Source organism: Epinephelus fuscoguttatus, linkage group LG16 (assembly GCF_011397635.1).
Source record: "Epinephelus fuscoguttatus linkage group LG16, E.fuscoguttatus.final_Chr_v1".
Classification (NCBI taxonomy): Eukaryota; Metazoa; Chordata; class Actinopteri; order Perciformes; family Serranidae; genus Epinephelus; species Epinephelus fuscoguttatus.
Genome location: NC_064767.1, coordinates 41,098,902 through 41,124,088, shown reverse-complemented (window position 1 = coordinate 41,124,088; position 25,187 = coordinate 41,098,902). Strand labels below are relative to the sequence as shown.

General features: G+C 42.1%; 1 protein-coding gene across 2 annotated transcripts in view; it reads right to left on the bottom strand.

The window, feature by feature from the left end:
* gbf1 (golgi brefeldin A resistant guanine nucleotide exchange factor 1) overlaps nt 1-25,187 on the bottom strand; it is a 239,332-nt gene that overhangs the window by 87,448 nt on the left and 126,697 nt on the right. For both annotated transcript variants that reach the window (XM_049601155.1, XM_049601154.1), the window contains exons 5-7: nt 9,175-9,293; nt 8,163-8,271; nt 7,765-7,825 (exon numbers count right to left, since the gene is read on the bottom strand). In XM_049601155.1, the coding sequence (XP_049457112.1) occupies nt 7,765-7,825; nt 8,163-8,271; nt 9,175-9,293 (289 nt within the window). The remainder of the gene's footprint in view (nt 1-7,764; nt 7,826-8,162; nt 8,272-9,174; nt 9,294-25,187) is intronic.

Genomic DNA, 25,187 nt, shown 5'->3' with positions numbered 1-25,187 from the left:
CAACATCACGGTTATTTCACTGTGTATGTATCACTCCGCCTCACAGCTGATTGCAATCAACAATCAAATCAAAACTGACAGTGTCAGTTAGGTCAGCAGTTGCGCTGCAGGCTAATTCATTCATCCACTGTCAAACAGCCATAAATATGGAGTTATTTCCTAAAATAAGTTTTGAATTGAACTATGAATGGCATGCATCCCTGGAAAAGTATTTAAACAAACTTCCACCAGATGCAAATGCCCTTTATCTGAAGCTCAGGATGACAGCAGTTCACACAGACAATATCTGGTACACTGAAGCTCCGCTGGGAATAAACTCACTCGCACAGATGCTGCCGAAGATGTGTAAAGAGGCGGGGACAACAGCTATCTGCACCAATCACAGCCTCAGGGCAGAAGCTGTCAGATGCGGGACTTAAAGTGAGGGAGATCACGACAGTGAGTAGGCACAGATATGATGTTGTTTTAACGTAGCCTATGTGTAAAGTTAGTCTTCTAATTAGGAGTCGGGGCCTAAAATTTAACTTTTGTCTTGCAGGTCTGAGAGCTCGTTAAAAAGCTACTGGAAGCCATCCATGGAGAGCAGGAAACGATGGAGCAACATACTGTCAGATCAGAAGGCAGAGTCGGCTGTGCCTGTGAAGCGACAGTCCACCATGCAGTCACCAGAGACTTATTTCACCGGCTGCACAATTAGTGGAAATGTGCAGATAAATGTGTATAAAGAGTAAGTGCCTGGTGCACCATATTTGCGTTACATAGCAACGGTGACAGCGACAGTCCTGAGGGAACTATTTTTGTTGGCAGAAGACAAATAAAATGCTTAAATTATCTATTTTGTCCTCATTTTTCAACATTTCTTAATCAGTCTTGCTTATTTAACTGTTGAACTGTTGTATAAAAGCGATATCACACTCGAGCTCGTGACGTTATACTCGTATATCGTCACGGCTGTGATTTGGTCATAGGCACAAGGCCGCTTCACTCCCTCTCGTGTGATATTGCTTAAACAGTATACATATGTGATCCAGAGGTGATAAAGGAGTGCAGCAGCAGTCTTTGGAGAGACAAATCAAGATTTGGGGTTTGAAACTACTACTGATTTTGCTGTTCTTTAAGATAAAAAAACACCTTGAAGCAGCACCCAAGATTCATTTCTAGTACTACAAAAAATATTTTTTTATTGCACTAAAACTTCAATTAATAGCATGGGAACTTAACCACAATTTATTTAGGACAGGTATTTATATGAGACAGGCTTTTAACTCCTTTGTACAAAACTCTTGCAGAGATGGAAAAAAGCTGTCAAATCATTTATTCAAACCAGTTAAAATATTACTGTGGAGGAATTTTGTTCTGTTACAGCCTTCAGCCTTGGTCAGTAAAGGAAATGGGTGACAGTTATGTTAAGGTGACAGTCAGGTCAGCAGAAGGCCTAAAAGAGACATTGACGTCAGGCTTCTTTACCTTTGTTATGAACACACTCTATCATTGGTCTCCCAGTTCTGGTAGAGGGAGTACACCTGTCCAGATAAGGGTGCCTAGCTTGGGGCCTTTGCCATAGCTTCCATGGTTAAGAGGAAGGGAGACTGCCCTGTGCCCCAGACTTATTTGGGAACGTGAAGCAACTCGCAAAGGAATACTGTTTGGGTTAAATACAAGGACTGGGCAAGGACACCCTCAGAATCTCTGGATGGCATACACTATGCTTAACTCTATCAATTAGGAATCATCCATTTGATCTAGCTCAGAGAGACAGCACATCTACACTAACCTCATGCACTGACACAGAGAGAAGCCCCTTTTACACTGCCTGTTCAAGGCGGGAATTTTGCCTCACTGTCCTGTATAAACGGTACTATTGCAGAAAGGGGGGGGCAGAGTTGCCTTGCCTTTAATCTGCCACCAGAGGTAGTAATAGCAAAGTACGTAAACTAAATTGTTTTTGTTTAAATAAGCAGCTGAAGGATTTCATAGAACAAATAATGATGAAGTATGCAGCCGCAGCCTTAAGGGGTGATCACACAGAAATGAGACGCTAGAGACGCGGACGCTTCAAAGACGCTAGCTACTAGCGTCTGACGCTCAAAACGTTGAAAATATTTTAACTTTTCAGCGTCTATGCACTTCTAAAAAGAAGCGTCTACAAAAACTCGCGTCTAAAAAGACGCCAGAAAAATGCCCATCTAAATGGATGCTTAAACGCTGGTCAGACACGCCGTATCATAGGAAAACAATGGTTTTACAGGCGTCGTGTTACTGGCGTTTCATCTCGGCGTGATCACTCCCTTACAGGACCTTTATAGAGATGGTTTATATGGACCATGGACACTCATCAAAGAATATGTAAACAAGAAGCATATACATTTAGTTTAAGAACTGTTATGAATGCTTAAAATAAGCCAGTACAAGGAATAGGATTCTGAACCCCCTTAAGAAGGCAGCAGAAACCCTCTCAAGATGGATTGGTGATATAATGTTCTCCTAAGCAAGTATATTATTACTGATGTATTTTAGTCGGTAATCTCTGGTGAACTGTCTTGTGTGCATTGTGTTGTGCTTTTTCACAGTATTGTGTTTGTGTATTTGGTTTTTGTAGTGTCATTAAAATGTAAAAAAAATGTTATGCCATTGTTGTTTAGAAAGCACTGCAGACACATACGTTTTGTGTCGCACTTAGAGCACCACACAACACCACTCACAACCTGTCTTAATCTTTATGAAAATCCATTTTGTTTCTTTTGATTAATGAAACACTTCAGAATCATCAGGTCTTTTTTTTTGTTTCTCTTGTTCACCATGTTGGTATACCTGAATGAATTATGCTTTGATGCCCACAGTTTTCTTAAATGAACTGGACAATTAAACTGTGGACAATCTAACCATGCTTAGAATGTGTAGTATGTCCATACTGACAAGTTTAAACATTTATATTTGTATGCACGATCTAAGCAGCTTAGCAGCTCAAGTTGCTCAAGTGGGTAGATAACCCAGTGGGCTCTGAGAGGTTTTATACATCCAAATACATTTTTTTTTTCTTTTAAAGATAAGTTATTACGATTTTTTTGCCTTTACTAGACAGTACACAGATAGGCATGAAAGGGAGGAGAGAGAGAGAGAGAGAGAGAGAGAGAGAGGGGACGACATGAAGCAAAGGGCCACAGGTCAGACTAGAACCTGGGAGGCTGTTCAGGAACCTACAGTATATGCCCACTTGGGGCACACACTCTACCAGGTGACCTACCAGGGTGCCCCCACCCAAAGAACTTCTATAAATATGGACTGTTCCTTAGTATTAATGGCAACCAGACTAGGTGTCTAACTGAGACCTGGATTATTTGACAAAACGTGTAGCCACACCAGTGAAGTTTTACAGTACAATAAAATTAGATTAGATAGGATCAGACAGTTCACCCAACAAAACAGTCCTTAAACAAGCATTATTTTTAACATCAAAAAACACATGGTGTTAAAAGGCAACTTCACCAAAACTGAGAATTCTAATATAATATTTCCATGGCCTTGGAAAGTTCATGTGTGAACATGAGCTGCTCTCTCTCAAAGCCAGAAACCAAAGAAGGAAGTCTCAAATTTGTGACGTCATAGGGTATACAGTCTGAAGCTGCTTCATAGGCAATGAATGGAAGACTGTTTTTTTTTTTGGACCCACAGATTGTTTTCTTTTTTTATACCCAACTGAGCTTTATTCTATTGTAGTGTTCTCTATTGTGAAAAAGAAAGTACCCATACACTCAAAACATTCCCCTGGCTGCTCTCAGCATCATCTAGAACATCTTCCACCATCCACTGTCTGTGGAGCAGTTCCACACTTCATACTAGAGGTCGACCAATAGTGGATTTTTAAAGGAGCTATATGTAAGAAATCTAAAGCAAATAGTCATAAAATCCTCCTAATATGTCACAGAGACAAAGGAATAAAGTTCATATAACATGCTGATCTCACCGACAACAATAGTACAGCCAGAATATTCGCATTTAAAAAAATATTTTACGGTCCACAAATTATGTTTATGTTTTGAATTTGTGTTTTGGCCTGTTGCGCCACCCACCGCCGTCTACCAGTCACACAGTCAGTAGAGTCTCAGCATCAGTTACAGTTACGACTGAGCTACAGCAGCACGGCAAGCAGCATTAGCAGTGTCCCAGTACATAGCATTAGCAGCCGGCTCCTCTGCTGTATCCCGGCAGCAGCATTAGCAGCAGAGAAGCCGGACTTGCTCGAACGGTCCACTGGAAAACCGAAGATCAAGGACGTGGCGACGCGGCCCTGCCACGGCAGCCGCCCGTGGGCAAACAAATCAGTCTCCAGCGTACTGCTGTCCAGCAACTTCAAATCTGTAGGGGAGGGGGGGGGGCAGACACGACTCGCAGCAGTATTTTGAATTTGAGTGCAGTAACCATTTTGGCCACATTCTTACATACAGCGTCTTTAAAGGCCAATATAATAACGATAGTTTGGAGTAGGAAAAAAACAATAGCCGTTTAGCTGATAGTTAATCGGCCGATTCTATGTATCTACTGGCACAGAAGGGCTCTTTAGGACTAGGTACATACAGTACATTTGTGCACAGTAATGAGCACGTGAAATGTCTGTCTAGCTTACATATGAGGTGTCTCAAGATTTAGGAAAATATAATATTAATGAACATAATAAAAGAAAAAAGTCACTTGACATGCTGCTGTTTTGTGCTATGACCTATTGAAGTGCTCTAAGTTGTTATTTATGTGACAACGCCTGAGGCAACACAGGCTCCGCTCCAACTGAGTGTGTGTACAGTGCCTTGCTGCGCTGCTATGTGAGCAGCGTGTTTGTCTGTGTGTAACAGCAGTCTGTTGATGGTCATTACACACTGTCCATAACAATAACTATGTCAACTAACAAACTGCGCCGGGCTCGGGTCAGGTTTGGTCAGGAAAATGCTCTAGCGTGCTCACCTGTGTGTGGCGGAACTCCGCCGTGCGTGATGCAGAGAGCAGAGGAGAATTGTTAATACGTGACCATGTAGAGACAGAAATGACACGATGACATAACACGATAAATAGTATATTGTTATGTTATTATATGAAGCATCCGTCGCGCAAAATAATATAGCTTTAGTTTATGAAGAGATAAGATGGAGCTCTCTCCTCTCTTCGCTTTACTCACAAGTGTGTGAATTAACCTGGATATGAGGCGTCCGTAGCGCCAAATAATATAAAGATAGCTTCTGACGAGCTAAGACGAAAAAAAAATAAAATAAAAAAATCAGTCATAAATCAATCATAATCAATCATAAAAAACATGCACAGGGAAATATGATGCACATTTATGCTTGTTGAACAAGTGGTACTTATTTCCTCCGACAAGGAGGTTATGTTTTTTGGCTTTTTAACTCGTGAAGGTTTTATTGCACTTAAAATCACGCTTACCGCTTCTATCCAGGTGGACTCCTCACGCCTCCTTTCCCCACAAACATATACTGTTCAGCTGCCAGTATCTAGTTTAACAGAGGAATTTAAATGTACCAAGGTCAGGACAGAGCTCTTGTTATCTGGGAGTAAGGATGTGGTAGTTAGGAGTGTGGTTCCAAATCCAACCAAGGGGAGGAAGTGGAACCCAAGATCAGCAGTTCAGGAGGCAGAGGCAGCTCTTAGACATGCAGAGATTGTAGGTAATGTTCAGTTTGGCCGGGGAGGCCTGGGGCTTGGCTCAGGTAAACCGGTATGGAATACAGCAGGCCTCAAAGATAAAAGAAAGCTGGTTGTTGAACAGATACGCAGACAGGAAGAGATAGTAAGGGGTGCAAAGGCAGTGGCCCAGGCTAAACAGGGACAGTGGTTGAATTGGGAAAGTGTAGAGAAGAGGAAGCTTAGTTGGAGGGACCTGAGGAGTATGAAGGAGAATCGTATTAGATTCCTGGTAGGGGCTACATACGATGTCTTACCAACCCCCCAGAACCTAAAACTGTGGGTAAATGAGGACCCATCATGCCCATTGTGTTCACGTACCGCAACTTTAAAGCATATTTTGTAAGGCTGCAAAGTTAGCTTGTCACGAGGCCGATATACATGGCGACATAATCAGGTGTTGAAATGTTTAGCTGCAGGCATCGAAGGGAAACGAAGACAGGTGAATTCAGAAGGTGTTAAGGATAGGAGCTTAGTAATTCAGTTTGTCCGTGAGGGAGAGAAATACAGAAGGGATAAGTTAGTGAGGAGGCAAGGGTGTGGCCGCCTGGAAGGTGCTTGTGATTGGGAAATGCAAGTAGATTTAGGGGGAAAGCTTGTTGTTCCTCAGGAAATAGTCTGTACCAGGCAGAGGCCTGACTTAGTGTTGTGGTCAGTGAGTCAACAGATAGTTTATTTCATTGAGCTGACAGTTCCTTGGGAAGACTCAGTGGAAGAAGCATATGAAAGAAAAAAGCTTAGATATGCAGACTTAGGAGCAGAAGCTGAGCAGCAAGGATGGAAGACTAGGAACTACTAAGCAGGGCACATAACTCCTTGAGATCAGGTGGAGAGATCCACTTCCTGTCAGGAGAAATCCAGGAAGAGGAAGTATTTAAGTGTGGGAGTGGCCTATTGGAATCCATTTTGTTTGAGGCCATGCGGCAAGGTGAGTGTGCTTGCTGATCCTGTAAGTCCAGTTAGCTCCTTTAACTTTAGCTTATATTGTAGTTATGCTATGTAGTGTGTGAAATAGAGTATGGTGAATGTGACAGGAAAGCTAGTATCAGCATTGCTTCTGCCTGGAGCTCGCATAAACGGAGCCTGGGTTTGGTTGAAGGTGGCAGTGCTGTTTGGGCTGAGATCACTGTCTAGCGTCCTGGAGGTGTCACTGTTGTGAGGGCTCGTCTTGGGGAGGTAGACTGTACAGCCTAACCCAGCGGGGGAGTGTGATAGCCTAACAAGGCTTCCTTCCCTGGGTCTACCTCCTCTGTGGTAGTATAGGTAAGGTAAAGGAGGTTGTTCGGTTAGTGTGGGGAGCAGTGAGACCTGGCATTAGGGGAGTGTCTCTGGGACGCCAGAGATCACTGTCTAGCCTCCTGGAGGTGTCGTGGGACCAACTACATGAAACACCGGTGAAAGGAGGTTCCCACCCGATGACCCCAAAGACATGTTAGTTATCACTGCTCACTGGTCTGTATAGTTAAGCCTTGCCATAATAGCTTGTCGTAGGGCTTAGGAGGTTATTCACTGAGTGCTGATCCCTTTTTTTTTTTTTTTTTTTTTTTTTTTTAGAGCACAAACTTCTTGTGTTTATTTGAATTCAGAACCACAGAGCTCCACTGCCCTCCTTTCTCGCTCTTTCGCTCTCTCTAGCAGCCCCTCCCCTCAGTGAAATGAGAGAGAGTGGGGGAGGAGAGGAAACAGCTTGTTGCGCTGCAGGGGAAAAAAAAACTTTGCAACCATCGGCAACTATCGGAGCCTTTTTTCACCGATAACAATAGTTCGAAAATATCCTATCGGTGCCGATTAATCGGCCAAACAGATTAATCGGTCGACCTCTACTTTATACCCTATGACATCACAGATTTGAGGTTTAGCACTTTAGTTTTGGGATTTGGGAGAGAGTCGTTCATTTCTACTAATATTTTTGACTGTCTTAAACCATAGGAATAACATGTATGAATCTTGAAATTGGTCTAGTTTCCCTACTTAGTCTTAAACATTAAAGGAGTGTGATCATTTAGGTTTAGCTGAAAACAATCACCTAACTTTAAACTGCACCCATCTTAATTCACCACTGTCCCATACATTTACCTAGAGAACAGTAGCTGCACCATGTCAACCAGTGTATGTTCGGCTGATTTCCTGAGGAGCTCTACAAACACAAAAGAGAGACAGACATTACAACCAATCTGAGTAAAACAAAGAAGCAAATACTGCAGAGACAGCCAGACAGAGAGACATTTACATCAACTTCAAATACAGGCGGGTTTATTTGCGTTCTTTTTCAGGATTTTCAACTGGGAACGCCCACTCAGCAATTAGCAAAAATCAGTGAGGTAGGTAAGAGTGTCAATTGCTGTTAATAATAGTAACTGAAAGGGTCAGTTAGTTGGTTAGTTAGTAAAACAGTCTAGAGTTTGCTTGTAATACTTCTTAGAAACGTCTTTCACGTCAGACATAGAGGTTAATGAGTGTTTATTGCGACTCACCGCTTAGGCGCATCTCAAAGCAGATCCTGAAGCAGGACTGCATAATCTCACAAACAGACTCGTTGGTCAGATGGGATCCAACTGGTGTCAGCAGCAGAGTCCTCAGCACCTGAAACACAGTATGATATGTCTGTACTAAATTCCTTTGTCATATCAGTGACGTTTATCTAGCAAGTAATTAAGATGAGGAATTGGAACTAATCATTAGCTGAAATTGTCAAGTGAAATCACACTAATACCACTGCTACATGCATGTTTTTTCCCCCAGCACAAACATATACTGTTCAGAACCACAGAGCTCCACTACCCTCATTGCGGAGGAACCAAAAGGAGCTTGAAAAATGTGTAGTTCACTTTCCAAGCAAATGCTGGGATTTAATTGGACATGAAGGGAAACCATGCATACCTCTGCAAAATCTGTGCCCAGCTAACCAAATTTTAGAGATACTGATGACACTTAGAGCGAACATAGTGAACAAAAGCATCCTGTTTCCATAGATAGTGCTAGGTGATATACTGAATATTCAAGACAGTTTTATGACAGACAGTTGGAGGTAGAAACTGATATGACAATTAATGCTCTTGTGCATTCATTTGGTCATGTGTTTACATTTATGTACATTTTGTTTCGAGCTGAAACAAGGCCGTCATATCCAGCATCAAATCTGACCTTCTCATTGTTACACGATTTCTGATCGAGCAGGGGAAAAAAAGGGAGAGAGAATTATCTTTTTTCACACTTAACCATCTTGTCCTGCTCTACTCATGACTCTTTACTCACAAAAGTCTTGTTCCAACTACATTTTTAAGACCCCAAAAATTCAATTAAATTAACACTTGTGTCTCAGTTTCAACAAAACATTAACAGTAAGCTTCACAAAGGTCTCAGTTATTGGAAGGCTGCTGCACTGTACTGCATTAATTGTACAAGGACTGAGACAACATGAACCTCATTTGACGGGTCCATCAGGTCAGTTCAAGACCGCTGTAGTTACTGGTAAACATATTGTACCTGTAGAATTTTCATGAGGACCACTTCATCGCTGGCAGGGTCTGTTCCCACAAATCTAGCGTGTGTGACTGCATCTGCCATGTTCTCAATGGCTTCTGCTGCTGCTTCATGGTTAGCATCTGTAAACAGAAAAGAAACACACAATTCTCTCAGACAACTGACTCAGAAAATTCAGACTTGATTAGCTTGATCTTGACAGCGTTTAATAGGGAAGAACACTAAGAGGAAGCCAAGTTACTGAGGGTAGCCGGAGTCTCAGAGTTGGGATTGATTGTGCATATGGAAAATCTGACAAATGATTTGTGTGTTTATGATTAGCCTGCAGCTGAGGCAGTGTTAGTAAGTGTGGAATACATTCAGTGGCTACTTTCAGTAGATAGGCCTACATCTCTATCATCTGATGCAATCCAACACAACAGTTCCACCATAAATTTGGCCTTCATAAAGCTTGAAAGTTGAGGCTCTGGTGACACAGTCAGTGAGGTTTAAATCCAACTACATGGTGATTGATGAGATCATACATACAATGTGGTGGTGTTGAACTGGAAAACCTTTTATTGAAAGGTGCTTTGAATGCCCATGTACTTACTACATGAGGGAAGCTGAGTATTAAGCCCCTTTCCCATTGCACAAAAACCCGCCAACACCCGCTAACACCTGGCTTTTTCAATGTAATGGGAAAGGTCACGATCCACATTCATGCTCGGGGCAAATTACTTTGGATAGTTACGGTTATTTACATTGATGGAAACACAACACTCAGGTGAACTTACCAATTTTAGACCCTCCACCATATAAGAAGTAACCACTGTCAAGTTTTCACATGCTGCTCTCTACTGTTTACTAACCTGTTTTCTGCACCGTCTGTGACGTCAAATGTGACACACTAAAAACAACCCCTTTTTCAACTCTTTTTTTTTTGCCACTTTCCGACATTCTATAGACAATTATTATTAGCTGTTATTATTAGTCATATTTCTACTACCATTATACACATTGATTATTATTGTCATGTACATATACTATCACATGTTAATATATAGTAACAACAGATGCTACCACATTACTGTTATTATTATTATAATATTATTACTAAAATTAATGTTCTTTCTCTGTCTCTCTTTATGTATCATTTTGTCATATGAATTACTGTAAATTTATTACGTTGATCTGTTCTGTACGACATCTATTGCACGTCTGTCCGTCCTGGAAGAGGGATCCCTCCTCAGTTGCTCTTCCTGGGGTTTCTACCAATTTTTTCCCCATTAAAGGTTTTTTTTGGGGGGGAGTTTTCCTTATCTGCTGTGAGGGTCCTAAGGACAGAGGGATGTAGTATGCTGTAAAACCTTCTAAGGTAAATTGCAATCTGGAAATCCATCGGTTTAAAAAAAAAAAAAAACAAAAAAACTATATATCTATATATATATATATATATATATATATATATATATACATGTATATATGTATATGGATATATATATATATGTATATATATATACATGTATATATGTATATGGATATATATATATATGTATATGTATATGGAGATATATATATATATATATATATATATATATATATATATATATATATCAATATATATATATACAGTATAGGCCAAAAGTTTGGACACACCTTCTCATTCAATGCGTTTTCTTTATTTTCATGACTATTTCAATCAATCAATCAATTTTATTTATAAAGCCCAATATCACAAATCACAATTTGCCTCACAGGGCTTTACAGCATACGACATCCCTCTGTCCTTTGGACCCTCACAGCGGATAAGGAAAAACTCCCTAAAAAAACCCTTTAACGGGAAAAAAACGGTAGAAACCTCAGGAAGAGCAACTGAGAAGGGATCCCTCTTCCAGGACGGACAGACGTGCAATGGATGTCGTACAGAACAGATCAGCATAATAAATTAACAGTAATCCATATGACACAGAGAGAGAGAGAGAGAGAGAGAGATGCAGGTAATGACAGTAGCTTACAACAACATTAATGAAAGTAATAATATTATAGTTATAGTTCTGGTTACTGCAGTACAATATGTTGAAAGTATGTATTAATACCTGGCAGTATACATGTGTGACAATAATCATATGTGTATAATAACAGAAGAAGTATGACTAATGACTAATGATGGCAGCAGCAGCAGGAGGCATCTGGCGGGACCACGGCAGCAGCACAACCACACACGTCACGCTGTCCAGGCACCGCTGTGATATGAGTTAATCTGAGAGACAGTGGAGCACAAAGGCTCCGGAGAAGAAGCCGAGTTAGTGACATCCAGAATGGCCGGGTTAGCTAGATGCAGTAATAGGATTCGAGAGAGAGAGAGAGAGAGAGAGAGAAGGAGAGAAGGGGCCCGGTGTATTATAGAGGGGTCCTCCGGCAGACTAGGCCTAAGTCAGCCTAACTAAGGGCTGGTACAGGACAAGCCTGAGCCAGACCTAACTATAAGCTTTATCAAAGAGAAAAGTCTTAAGACTAGTCTTAAATGTGGAGACGGTGTCTGCCTCCCGGACCGTAACAGGAAGATGATTCCACAGGAGAGGAGCCTGATAGCTAAAGGCTCTGGCTCCTGATCTACTTTTGGAGACTTTAGGGACCACGAGTAACCCTGCGTTCTCAGAGCGCAGTGTTCTGGTGGGATAATATGGCACTATGAGCTCTCTAAGATATGACGGAGCTTGACCATTTAGAGCTTTATAAGTTAACAGTAGGATTTTAAATTCAATTCTGGATTTTACAGGAGCCAGTGCAGAGAAGCTAAAACAGGAGAGATATGATCGCGTTTCTTAGTTCCTGTTAGTACACGTGCTGCTGCATTCTGAATTAGCTGGAGAGTTTTAAGGACTTACTAGAGCTACCTGATAATAGAGAGTTACAGTAATCCAGCCTTGAGGTAACAAAAGCGTGGACCAATTTTTCTGCATCTTTTCGGGTCAGGATAGGCCTAATTTTCACAATATTACGCAGATGAAAAAATGCAGTCCGTGAGGTTTGCTTTAAATGAGAATTAAAAGACAACTCTTGATCAAATATTACTCCGAGGTTTCTTACGGTAGTGGCAGGGGCCAGAGCAATGCCATCTAGAGAAACTATGTCATCAGATAAAGAGTCTCTGAGTTGTTTGGGGCCAAGAACAATAACTTCAGTTTTGTCTGAATTTAACATCAGGAAATTGGTGCTCATCCAAGTTTTTATGTCTTTAAGGCAATTATGGAGTTTAGTTAATTGATTGCTTTCTTCTGGCTTCATTGATAAATACAACTGAGTATCATCCATAACAATGGAAATTTATAGAGTGATTTCTAATGATGTTACCTAAAGGAAGCATATATAGAGTAAACAGGATTGGTCCAAGCACAGAACCTTGCGGAACTCCAAAACAAACTTTAGTACGCGTAAGGATGGTTCATTATGACGTCAACAAATTGAAAACGATCAGATAAATAAGATTTAAACCAGCTTAGTGCTGAACCTTTTAAGCCAATTAAGTGATCCAGTCTCTGCAGTAGAATTTGATGGTCAATTGTGTCAAACGCCGCACTAAGATCTAATAAAACAAGTACAGAGACAAGTCCTTTGTCTGAAGCAATCAGAAGGTCATTTGTAATTTTAACTAGAGCTGTCTCAGTGCTATGATGCACTCTAAATCCTGACTGAAATTCCTCAAATAACTTATTATACTGGAGAAAATCACACAGCTGGTCTGCGACTACTTTCTCAAGGATCTTTGACATAAAGGGAAGATTAGATATTGGTCTATAATTGGCTAACACCTCTGGATCCAGGGTGGGCTTTTTTAGTAGAGGTTTAATTACAGCTATCTTAAAAGACTGTGGTACATAGCCTGTTAATAAGGATATATTGATCATATCTAATATATGAGTGTTAACTAAAGGAAAGACCTCCTTAAGTAGCCTAGTTGGGATGGGGTCTAAGAGACACGTTGATGATTTGGATGAAGAAATCACTGCAGTCAATTCTTGAAGAGAAATTGGGGAGAAGCAATCTAAATATATATTAGATTTTACAGCTGTGTTTGAGGTTAGATAGGTACTATCTGAGGGCAGGAGGTCATGAATTTTGCCTCTAATAGTTAGAATTTTGTCATTAAAAAAGCTCATAAAATCATTACTGCTAAGGGCTAAGGGAATACAAGGCTCAATAGAGCTTTGACTCTCAGTCAGCCTGGCTACAGTGCTGAAAAGAAACCTGGGGTTGTTCTTATTGTCTTCTATTAATGCGTAATAGTTTGCTCTGGCATTGCGGAGGCCCCTCTTATAAGTTTTGAGACTGTCTGTCCAGATTAAACGAGATTCTTCCAGTTTGGTTAATCGCCAATTCCTTTCAAATTTTCGCGATATTTGTTTTAACTTACGGGTTTGACAGTTATACCAAGGAGCGAACTTTCTTTGTTTTTAACTTCTTTTAAGAGGAGCTACAGAGTCGGCGTTGTTCGTAGCGAGCCTACGGTGCTATCAACAAAATGATCAATTCGAGAGAGGTTAAAGTCGGCACGGGAATCCTCTGTTACTGAAGGTATTGGTATTGAATTTAACGACGAAGTAATCTTTTCCTTAAGTTTTGCGACAGCACTATCTGATAAACATCTAGTATAGTAACTGTTGCTGAGTGGCGTGTAATCAAGTAAAAAGAAATCAAAAGTAATCAGATAATGATCCGATAGCGAGGGATTCTGTGGAAAGACTGTTAGGTTATCAATTTCAATTCCATACGTCAGAACTAGATCGAGGGTATGGTTAAAACAATGAGTAGGTTGATGTACACCCTGACTGAAGCCAATGGAGTCTAATAATGAGATAAACGCGGTAGCCAGGGAGTCATTATCAACGCCGACATGAATGTTAAAATCGCCTACAATAATAACTTTATCTGATTTAAGAACTAAACTGGATAAAAACTCTGAGAATTCAGATAAAAATTCAGAATACGGGCTAGGAGCACGGTACACTATAACAAATAAAAGTGGCTGCGAGGTTTTCCAGGTCGGATGTAAAAGACTAAGAACGAGGCTTTCAAATGAATTATAATCTAGTTTAGGTTTAGGGCTGATTAACAGACTAGAGTTAAAAATGGCTGCAACTCCCCCTCCTCGGCCGCTGCCTCGGAATGTGGGTATTATTATGACTGGGAGGAGTGGACTCATTTAGACTGACATAGTCATCTGGACACAGCCAGGTTTCAGTGAGACTGAGTAAATCAATATGATTATCTGATATTACTTTGTTTACTAACACTGCTTTAGACGATAGAGACCTGATATTCAACAGTCCGCATTTAATTCTCCTGTTTTGTCTTTCTGTCACAGAAGAGGTTTTAATTTTTATGAGGTTGTTATGCACAACTCCTCTTTGTTTAATTTTAGATTTAGATAATTTAGGCGGTCGGGGGACAGACACCGTTTGTATAAAACTATTAAAACTATGGCTGGGTAACTGAACTAGAAGCTCAGAGGCGTTTAGGACTGCGTCTCGGAGTCCTGGTCTCAACTCTGGGTTGTCAGGGATTTAAATTACTAATAAAGTTTGCCAGGTTCCTAGAAATGAGAGCAGCTCCATCCAAAGTGGGATGAATGCCGTCTCTCCTAATAAGACCAGGTTTTCCCCAGAAAGTTTGCCAATTATTAACAAAACCCACATCGTTTGCTGGACACCACCTGGACAGCCAGCGGTTAAATGATGATATGCGGCTAAACACGTCATCACTGGTCAGATTTGGGAGGGGTCCAGAGAAAACTACAGAGTCCGACATCGTTTTTGCGTATTCACACACCGAAGCAATATTAATTTTAGTGACCTCCGATTGGCGTAACTGGGTGTCATTGCCGGCGACGTGAATAACAATCTTACTGAATCTACGTTTAGCTTTAGCCAGCAGCTTTAAATTTGATTCAATGTCGCCCGCTCTGGCCCCAGGGATACATTTGACTATGGCCGCTGGTGTTGCTAACTTCACGTTTCTCAGAATAGAGCTGCCAATAACCAGAGTTTTATCCTCAGCGGGTGTGTCGCTGAGTGGGGAAAAGCGGTTGGAAACGTGAACAGGCTGGTGGTGAGCCGTGGGCTTCGGCTTGGAGCTATGCTTCTGGCGGCAGGACTCAACCTCCCGGCTGAACGGGAGTTACCGGAGGACAGTTAGCAGAGGCTAAGGCTATGCTATGCGGCTCCGCACCGCTACAGGGGACTGGCTAACTACCGCAGCTGCTGAATGGTTTTCCATGGTGCGGAGCCGCGCTTCTAATTCACTAAGCCTCGCCTCAACGCAGCAAATAAGCTACATTTGTTACAATTACCACTGTCGCTAAAGGAGGCAGAGGCATAACTGAACATTTGACACACCGGGCAAGAAAGAGCAGGAGAAGGAGAAGCCATGGCTAAGCTAATGTAGCTAACAAGGCTAAGAGCGTGCAAACAACAGCTAAGAGATTAGCGAGAAAGTCGTAGAAAGGAGGAGAGCTATAGGTGCTTAAACAGAACCAGTGTGGGTTATGACTTGAAGTAGACGTAAAAGCAGCGTTAAAGCAACTGAGGTGAGAAAGCAGGCAAGTGGAATTCACCAGAGCAGTACAGAGACGCTGTCACAGAAACACCGGAAATGACACAACTCGCTTACCGCAATACGTCAGCACGTCAACCACTATCATGATTTACATTGTAGATTCTCACTGAAGGCATCAAAACTATGAATGAACACATGTGGAGTTATGTACTTAACAAAAAAAGGTGAAATAACTGAAAACATGTTTTATATTCTAGTTTCTTCAAAATAGCCACCCTTTGCTCTGATTACTGCTTTGCACACTCTTGGCATTCTCTCGATGAGCTTCAAGAGGTAGTCACCTGAAATGGTTTTCCAACAGTCTTGAAGGAGTTCCCAGAGGTGTTTAGCACTTGTTGGCCCCTTTGCCTTCACTCTGCGGTCCAGCTCACCCCAAACCATCTCGATTGGGTTCAGGTCCGGTGACTGTGGAGGCCAGGTCATCTGCCGCAGCACTCCATCACTCTCCTTCTTGGTCAAATAGCCCTTACACAGCCTGGAGGTGTGTTTGGGGTCATTGTCCTGTTGAAAAATAAATGATCGTCCAACTAAACGCAAACCGGATGGGATGGCATGTCGCTGCAGGATGCTGTGGTAGCCATGCTGGTTCAGTGTGCCTTCAATTTTGAATAAATCCCCAACAGTGTCACCAGCAAAACACCCTCACACCATCACACCTCCTCCTCCATGCTTCACAGTGGGAACCAGGCATGTGGAATCCATCCGTTCACCTTTTCTGCGTCTCACAAAGACACGGCGGTTGGAACCAAAGATCTCAAATTTGGACTCATCAGACCAAAGCACAGATTTCCACTGGTCTAATGTCCATTCCTTGTGTTTCTTGGCCCAAACAAATCTCTTCTGCTTGTTGCCTCTCCTTAGCAGTGGTTTCCTAGCAGCTATTTGACCATGAAGGCCTGATTCGCAGTCTCCTCTTAACAGTTGTTCTAGAGATGGGTCTGCTGCTAGAACTCTGTGTGGCATTCATCTGGTCTCTGATCTGAGCTGCTGTTAACTTGCCATTTCTGAGGCTGGTGACTCCGATGAACTTATCCTCAGAAGCAGAGGTGACTCTTGGTCTTCCTTTCCTGGGTCGGTCCTCATGTGTGCCAGTTTCATTGTAGCGCTTGATGGTTTTTGCGACTCCACTTGGGGACACATTTAAAGTTTTTGCAATTTTCCGGACTGACTGACCTTCATTTCTTAAAGTAATGATGGCCACTCGTTTTTCTTTAGTTAGCTGATTGGTTCTTGCCATAATATGAATTTTAACAGTTGTCCAATAGGGCTGTCGGCTGTGTATTAACCTGACTTCTGCACAACACAACTGATGGTCCCAACCCCATTGATAAAGCAAGAAATTCCACTAATTGACCCTGATAAGGCACACCTGTGAAGTGGAAACCATTTCAGGTGACTACCTCTTGAAGCTCATGGAGAGAATGCCAAGAGTGTGCAAAGCAGTAATCAGAGCAAAGGGTGGCTATTTTGAAGAAACTAGAATATAAAACATGTTTTCAGTTATTTCACCTTTTTTTGTTAAGTACATAACTCCACATGTGTTCATTCATAGTTTTGATGCCTTCAGTGAGAATCTACAAGTCATGAAAATAAAGAAAACGCATTGAATGAGAAGGTGTGTCCAAACTTTTGGCCTGTACTGTATATATATATATATATATATCAACAGGTGATTTGCTTCTCTTTTATTAGCAGAATCCTAAACGATATATATACATACATAGAGAGAGAGAGAGAGAGAGAGAGAGAGAGAGAGAGAGAGAGAGAGAGAGAGAGAGAGAGATATCCCAGGGTACATTTGTTCTATTTTGGAACTGTTTAAATGTGTAATTTGTGGTAGATATTATCTTGCTGTACTATTAATATTGTATACAGAATCTGAATCTCACTCTTACTGTTGTTGTTTACATACTACAGACATAAGAGATTATTTTTATTTAGTTTTTACTGAATATTTGAAGGCAAACTGTTAGGTTGACATTCTACGTCCTTAAATTGATAACAATTTTTTTTTTTTTTTTTTTTTTTACTCATTTGTCATATTATCAAGAATATCATTAGCTCAAAAATACCTTAAAATATTGTGACATAATTTTAGGGCCATATCGCCCACACTGTCAATACTGCAGTTATTTATCCATGGAACCTATCTATGAATGATTCACAGTCAAAAAGACAAGTGTATAAGAATATTACACTACAACCTCTATCAGCAATGGGGTAAAGAGCAAACCTGCAGAGGCCTAGTTATATCTGCAGTAAGAAGGCTTTAGAAACACAGCAGGGTGGTGAGACTGTGGTGTGAACTCCCTCTCCTTCTCTCATTGCTTGGTAGACTTTAGAATAAAACAGGACAGGATACATTGGTAGGCTGTCAGGAAAAAGATGTGGAGCAGTGTATGACTAGCCCTACCTGTGAAACATATGGTTGAAACCCACTCCAAATATTTAAATTCAATTTCTGAATGGAAGTGAGAACTTTGGGCACTGAAAACCATTCTGGGCCAGACATGACAATAAATCAGACTGTGTCACCATTCCAGCACTACTGTAAATGTAGGCTGAGAGTGTTAGTAAACTCACAACCAAGAGCACAGTGCCAACAGCTCAACACATAAACAAAACAGGACAAATCTGGTACAGTCTATTCACATTTTCCTTCAAACCCTGGGATCTAATGGCCAGATGTGGCCTTTGTTGGGGGCAGGCTGAGACAAATTGGCTGTCAGAGCAACAGGAGCCAGTGTTTTTGAAACCTGAGTGGCTGGCCAGCTCTCTGCCTGGAGCCAGCCTGTTTTCCTTTCCCATCGCCCTCAGGAGCAACAATTCATTAACTAATAAGCACGGGGAGGAGAAAGAGAGGGGAGCGGAAGGATGGAGGGAGAGACTGAGAAAGGGAGGTACAGATGAGGATTTTATAAAGTAAAGCAACAATGCAGCCTGTCAACATTAAGACTCTGAATTGTGGAAAAGATGGGCAGCTCAGGGTTTGAAGTGACACTGAACCTTAATGTGTGAGCATGTGATTACTAGAAGACAATGTTATTTCTTTGGGAATTACCCACATAGCAAATGTTTGGGACATTTTGGTAATTAGCAGCTGTTGTGAAGACCTGGAGTGCAGAGAGTTTATCAGTCAGAAATCGGTTAATGGCTTAGAACTGGTGTATGAGTGATTAAGACAGAGAAATGTTAACACCCCATCAAAGGCGAGGATGACAACAAGCAGGGAAGTTGTACTGAATTCATCCAGTGTTGAGCCACAGAAACTGAAACCACAAGGGGATCTAGCAGAATGTTAATATGTGGTATAAAACACTAATCCTTCTCTTGGCACTATCTATACAAGTGGCGTCCAAAGCAAGGATTTGGGGGGAGTCATTGTTAAAATAACACTAAGGAAAGGAGAGGCTCAATATGAGTAGTGCGTGTGTGTGTGCCTGAGGGTATGTGAGCAAAGTCAATAGAGGTTTGAACCAGCTGCCACATGAAGCAGTCTAAGTCATATCAAACTCTGGCCACAAAAATCAAAGACATGGCGTGAGTGAGAGCAAGCCGAGTGGGCCCATTGGCTGCTTTTTACAAGGGCAACACACAAAAAGCTCTGGAGCTGCACTCTGCATGAGGGACAATAAGATAAGATAAGATAAGGTACACCTTTATTGACGCCACAATTGAGAAATTCCAGTGTTACAGCAGTCAAGGGTAAAGAGTCAAATTAAAGATTTCAATATTAATTTTTTTTTTTTTTAAAAACTAGGCATGCAGAAAAAAAGTACAAAAAATACAAGAAACAGCAATAAATAATAATAATAGTAATAATAATAACAATAATAATGAGCAGTGGATAAAAAGTGAGCAATGGATTAAAGTGAATACTGAATGTGCAAATAAACAACAACATGGGGGACAACAATGCTTATTGTGGTGTTTATAAAGTGTCCATAGTGTCCCTAAAGTGTCCATGGTGCAGTTTACTGTGAGCAGTGCTGGTTATGTAGCCTGACAGCAGCAGGCAGGAAGGACCTGCTATAACGTTCCTTCACACACTTTGGGTGAATCAGTCTATCGCTGAAGGAGCTCTCCAGAGCTTTTATCTCCTCCTGCAGAGGATGGGAGTCATTAGTCCTCAGAGATGACAGCTTGGCTGTCATCCTCCTTTCTCCCACCACCTGCACACAGTCCAGAGAGTATCCCACGACAGAGCTGGCCTTCTTGATCAGCTTGTCCAGTCTCTTCCTATCTGCAGCCGAGACGCTGCTGCCCCAGCAGACTACTCCGTAAAAGATGGCTGATGCCACCACAATGTCAAAGAAGGTCTTCAGGAGCACCCCCTGCACTCCAAAAGACCTGAGCTGCCTCAGCAGGTAGAGTCTGCTTTGGCCTTTCCTGTACAGTGCTGTTATGTGATTAGTCCAGTTTATTGTTAAGATGAACACCCAGGTACTTATAAGATATCACCATCTCAATGTCCTTTCCCTGGATGTTCACCGGTGTTGGGGGGAGGAGTCTGCGCCTGCGGAAATCCACCACCAGCTCTTCGGTTTTCCACGCGTTGATCTGAAGGTGGTTCCTCAGGCACCAGTCCACAAAGTCCTGGTTCAGTTCTCTGTACTCCCTGTCATCTGCATCTGTGATGAGGCCGACTATGGCAGAGTCATCAGAGAACTTCTGCAGATGACAGGTGGGGGTGTCGTATGAAAAGTCTGCAGTGTAGAGGGTGAAGAGGAACGGTGCCAGCACTGTCCCCTGCGGGGCCCCCGTACTGCAGACAACCAAGTCCTATACACAGTCCTGGGTCCTGACATACTGCAGCCAGTCCGTGAGGTAGTCCAGGATCCAGGATGTGAGGTGATTAGCCACCCCTATGTGCTCCAGTTTGTCCCTCAGAAGCGCAGGCTGTATGGTGTTGAAAGCGCTGGAGAAATCAAAGAACATGATTCTCACAGAGTTTCCGGGTTTCTCCAGGTGAGCTCCAGAGTCTTCATGAGGTGTGATGTTAATGCCACCGGTCTGAAGCTGCTGTAGTCCTTGGGGTGCGGAGTCTTGGGCACAGATACCACGCAGGATGTCTTCCACAGCTGTGGCACTCTCCCAAGCCTCAGGCTCAGGTTGAAGATGGTTTCAACTATCCCGCACAGTTGGTCTGCGCAGGACTTCAGGAGCCTGAAGCTGATGCCGTCTGGACCCGCAGCCTTCCTCGTCTTTATCCTCCTCAGCTGATCTCTCACCTGACAGGTAGTGAAGGACAAGCTGGAGCAAGGGGGCTGTGTGCTGAGGGGTGGGGGTGATGAGGTGGGGGGAGGGGTGGGGGGTGGTGAGATGTCCGGGGGAGCGGGGGTGGGGGAGGTGTCGAAGCAGTGTGCCAGGAGTGTAGGTGGGGGGGAAGGTGAAGGTGAGGATGAGGGGGGTTGCAGCCGTGATGTCTGGGCCAGGGGAGGGGCAGACTGATCAAATCTATTGAAGAGCAGATTCAGATCATTCACCCACTGCTGGTCGCTTCTGGCCTGAGAGTCTGGATGTTTTTGTCCTGAGATGGTTTTCAGACCTCTCCAGACTCCGCTGACGTCACTCTGCTGCAGCTGTTCCTCCATCTTCTTTTTATATTCTTCCTTTCCCCGCCTGATGTTTCTCCGTAGCTCCTTCTGCACGGCCTTCTGCTCCTCCTCTCTCCTGCTCTCAGTTTCTCCTTCAGGAGAGCTTTTAACTCTGGAGTAATCCAGGGTTTGGTGTTGGAGCTGGCATAAAATAAATCCAGTGTTTTATTGTCTCTGGTGTGGCAGGAAACATACTGGGTGAAGGTGGGCAGGGTGGTGGATGGACAGGCGTGATTGAAGTCCCCAGAGATCAGAAGGAGGGCCTGAGGGTGCTGTGTTTGCAGCCTACTTGTAACAGAGTGGAGAATATCACAAGCAGACTCAGCCTTTGCAGACGGGGGGACATACACTGCTACCATAATGACATGAGAAAACTCCCTGGGTAGATAATATGGTCTCATGCCAACAGCCAGCAGCTCAGTGTCCCTGCAGCAATGCTGTTCCTTGATAGTGATGTGCCCAGAGTTACGCCATCTATCTTTCACAAACACAGCCAGCCCTCCTCCTTTCCTCTTACCGCTGTCCACTGTCCTGTCGTGGCTGATGAGCTGGAATTCGTCCAGCGCAATACATCTTTAGAAACCAAACAAAGGGACTGCTGCATCATGAGATAAGAAAATATGTTTGTTAACCTATTCATCTTCTGAATGGCACAAGATCAACTTTCAGCTGCTCTGCTCTGCTCCCACTTTTAGCTACACAGTTGGTGTGCACAATAGGAATTGCACCGAATTAATTTATTTAACGAATATAGGAGACCTAGTGCCTTTTGTGTAAATACAATCAAATCAGCCAAGTATTGGCCACATACAGGAAATTACAGACATGTTTCCCTCAATGTACGTTAATAAAGTTTAAGAACCATTTCCAGGAACAACAGGAATAGACATACAGTCAAAAACAAGGACAATAAGGCTGGCGTAACACATAAACGTCAAATAATACACACATGAAAGTGTTAATGTTATCGCTGTACAAGAATACAGTAGTGCAGAGAGTTCTGGAATAAATCATGAATGAGTAATGTATTCAGTTGCTTCATATACATGAGGTGGGTAGTTATGTATGGTATGTATACATGTACATCACCACCCATTTCATATATATAAAGTAACTTAATACACTCAGGGGTGACTGTGGCTCAGATGTAGAGCGGGTAGCCACTAATAGCAAGATCGGCGGTTTAATCCCTGGCTCCTCCAGTCCACATGTCTTGGTATTAGGGCTGGGCAGTATGACAAAATTTTCATATCGCGTTTTTAAAAAAAATCAGTTTCACGGTATTTGACGGTATTTTGCTCGGGTCGGCCCACTTGACATGCTACTGTGTTGTGCTATGGCCTATTCAAGTGCTGGAATTTGTTATTTACGTGACAACGCCTGAACGCAACACAGGCTCCACTCCATTAGTGCCGTGCTCTGTTATAATTGTCTTGGACTCGGGTCATCTTCGGTTAGGAAAATGCAGCCTGACCTGTTTGTGTGCGCATCGGGGTGAAACTCCGCTGTGCGTGATACAGGGGGCAGAGGAGAATTGTAAATGCGCAACCACGTAGAGACAGAAATAACATGCCGTCATGTAAATAAGATAAATAACATAAGGCTATTTAGTTTGTTTAATAAAAGGACAAGGTATAGACCTGTTCTACAGGCCAAATAATATACCGGTAGTTTCTAAAGAGCTAAGATGAAAAAAATAAAATAAAATCAGCAGCGGTGGTCTTATTTCAGTAGCGGTGGTGCGCCGCTACTAGTTGCTCTTTTTGGTATGAGTTCTTCTGGGTCATCGTGTACTTCGCTTTCAGAACTGTCTCCAGCAGCCATTCTCGGCTGGCTTTAGCATGCCTATGGTATGCAGCGGTGAAATGGGCCCGCTGAAACACTTTTCTGCTGCACACGTTTGGGCTATTTACCGGTATTGCGGTATATGAAAAATTCATATCATAACAAAAATAAATACCGGTTTTCGGTACGAACCGGTATACTGCACAGCCCTGCTTAGTATCCTTGGGCAAGATACTGAACCCCAAATTGTTCCCAATGGCTGTGTGTGAATGGTTACTGAGTAGCAGGTGGCATCATGTATGGTAGCCTCAGCCCTTGGGTGATGGTGATAGTAGTGTAAAAGTGCTCTGAGTGGTGTAAAGACTAGAAAGGCCCTATACAAGCGCACTACTAGGGATGTAACAACACATGTATTCGTAGTAAACCATTCGGTGCAAGGCTTTCGGTTAGGTAAGCATTACAAACCGACAATATGTTGAATTATCCTAGGGCTGGGCAATATGGCAAAAAAAAAAATCTCCAGTTTTTTCACAAAAAATCCGATTCACGATTTAAATCGATTTTTTCCCCTCCTAGTTAAAAAAAAAAAAAAAATTGCGGCCTGGTAGCACATACCTGGAGTCCAAAACTTTCAGCATGTGAATAAACCCTGGCTTTTTCACAGTAGCCTATATATGGGCACCATATCTCTTGCAATATACATGGCAACTGCATCTGTGATCGCTTTCCCCCAGACCCCTTTCTTATCATAGGCCTACGGCAGAGTTTTTCTGGGAGACACACTGGGAGGTACCTATGCTAAGCTAACTTGATACAAGATGATTAGTAACACCATTACCAGACCAGAAATTGAAGATCCTCCATTAACATACAGGTCTGCTGTTTGGAGCCACTTTGGTTTCTCTGTGAATTATAAAGACGATGGCGAGAGAAGTGGTGTCAAAGCATTCAACTGAGCACACTAGCAATTAGCTTGCCTTGCTCCATTAAAATATTGTTAACTTAAACATGTCCCAAACTAAGGTAAACATCTGCTCCTTCTAAAGATGATTTCTGATTTCTGACTTATTAAGAGATACTAACACATTTAGCAAACATTACACATAATTCAGTATTAACTGTAGCTGCACTGAAAGTGAATAAATGTGATGTTTCCCAGCTAACCCCTTTGCTCGTCTGTGTGAATGACACAGTTTTTACATTTTTTTAACTTCTGATTAATTAAAAACTGTGTTCTGAATGAAACATGATGCTGAATTTAGCAGCAGACTTCAGTAATAGTATATTGAGTAGAAGTAAAAGAAATAACTTTTGGCATTCATTTTTTTATATGATATAAAGGAAGTAGGGTAAATCAGTAACATATTCTCAGCCCTAATGACTAAATACATGTTTCAAGGTATGTTGCTGAGTATATTTTATAACGAGCAATTTTCCGATGTAGATTGAGAATGAAGTCAGAGGGGAAAGACAGGGATATGATGTACTGATGTTGAGTGATGGACCTGTCAGTCAAGGTGTCATTCTCTTCTGCAAATTAAGTTGTCATTTGTTAAATATTTGTTAAAAAGTAAATCAGTATTTGCTGAACTGAAGGCAAATTATCTAGTGCCCTCAGGAATAAGGTGGATACCTCTCATTCAGCAGCTAACAGTAGCTAATGTTAGCACAAAGCATACACCCACAGCAGTGAGCAGTAACTGTTGGCGGGACTGAAAGACTGAAAGGTTCGTAAGTGACGGCTATTTTGCTTGTGTACATGATTGTGGCATTTAACAGAGATATGTATTCTAGGGCTGAAACAATCCCTCTGTAACGATTACTAAAAAAAAAAAAAAGATTTGCCTCGAGGCTTTGTTAAATCCAGTACAACTATATATCACTGTGTTTCGCATGACACACCAAAGACCACTACAGAAAGTGTAGAGTGTGAGATCATTACAAGATAAAACGAAAACAGTTCAGTATGTATTGCAAAACAGAGTTAGCATACCACAACAGCACGTCCTCAATGCTACAAACATCTAAGTAGAAAAC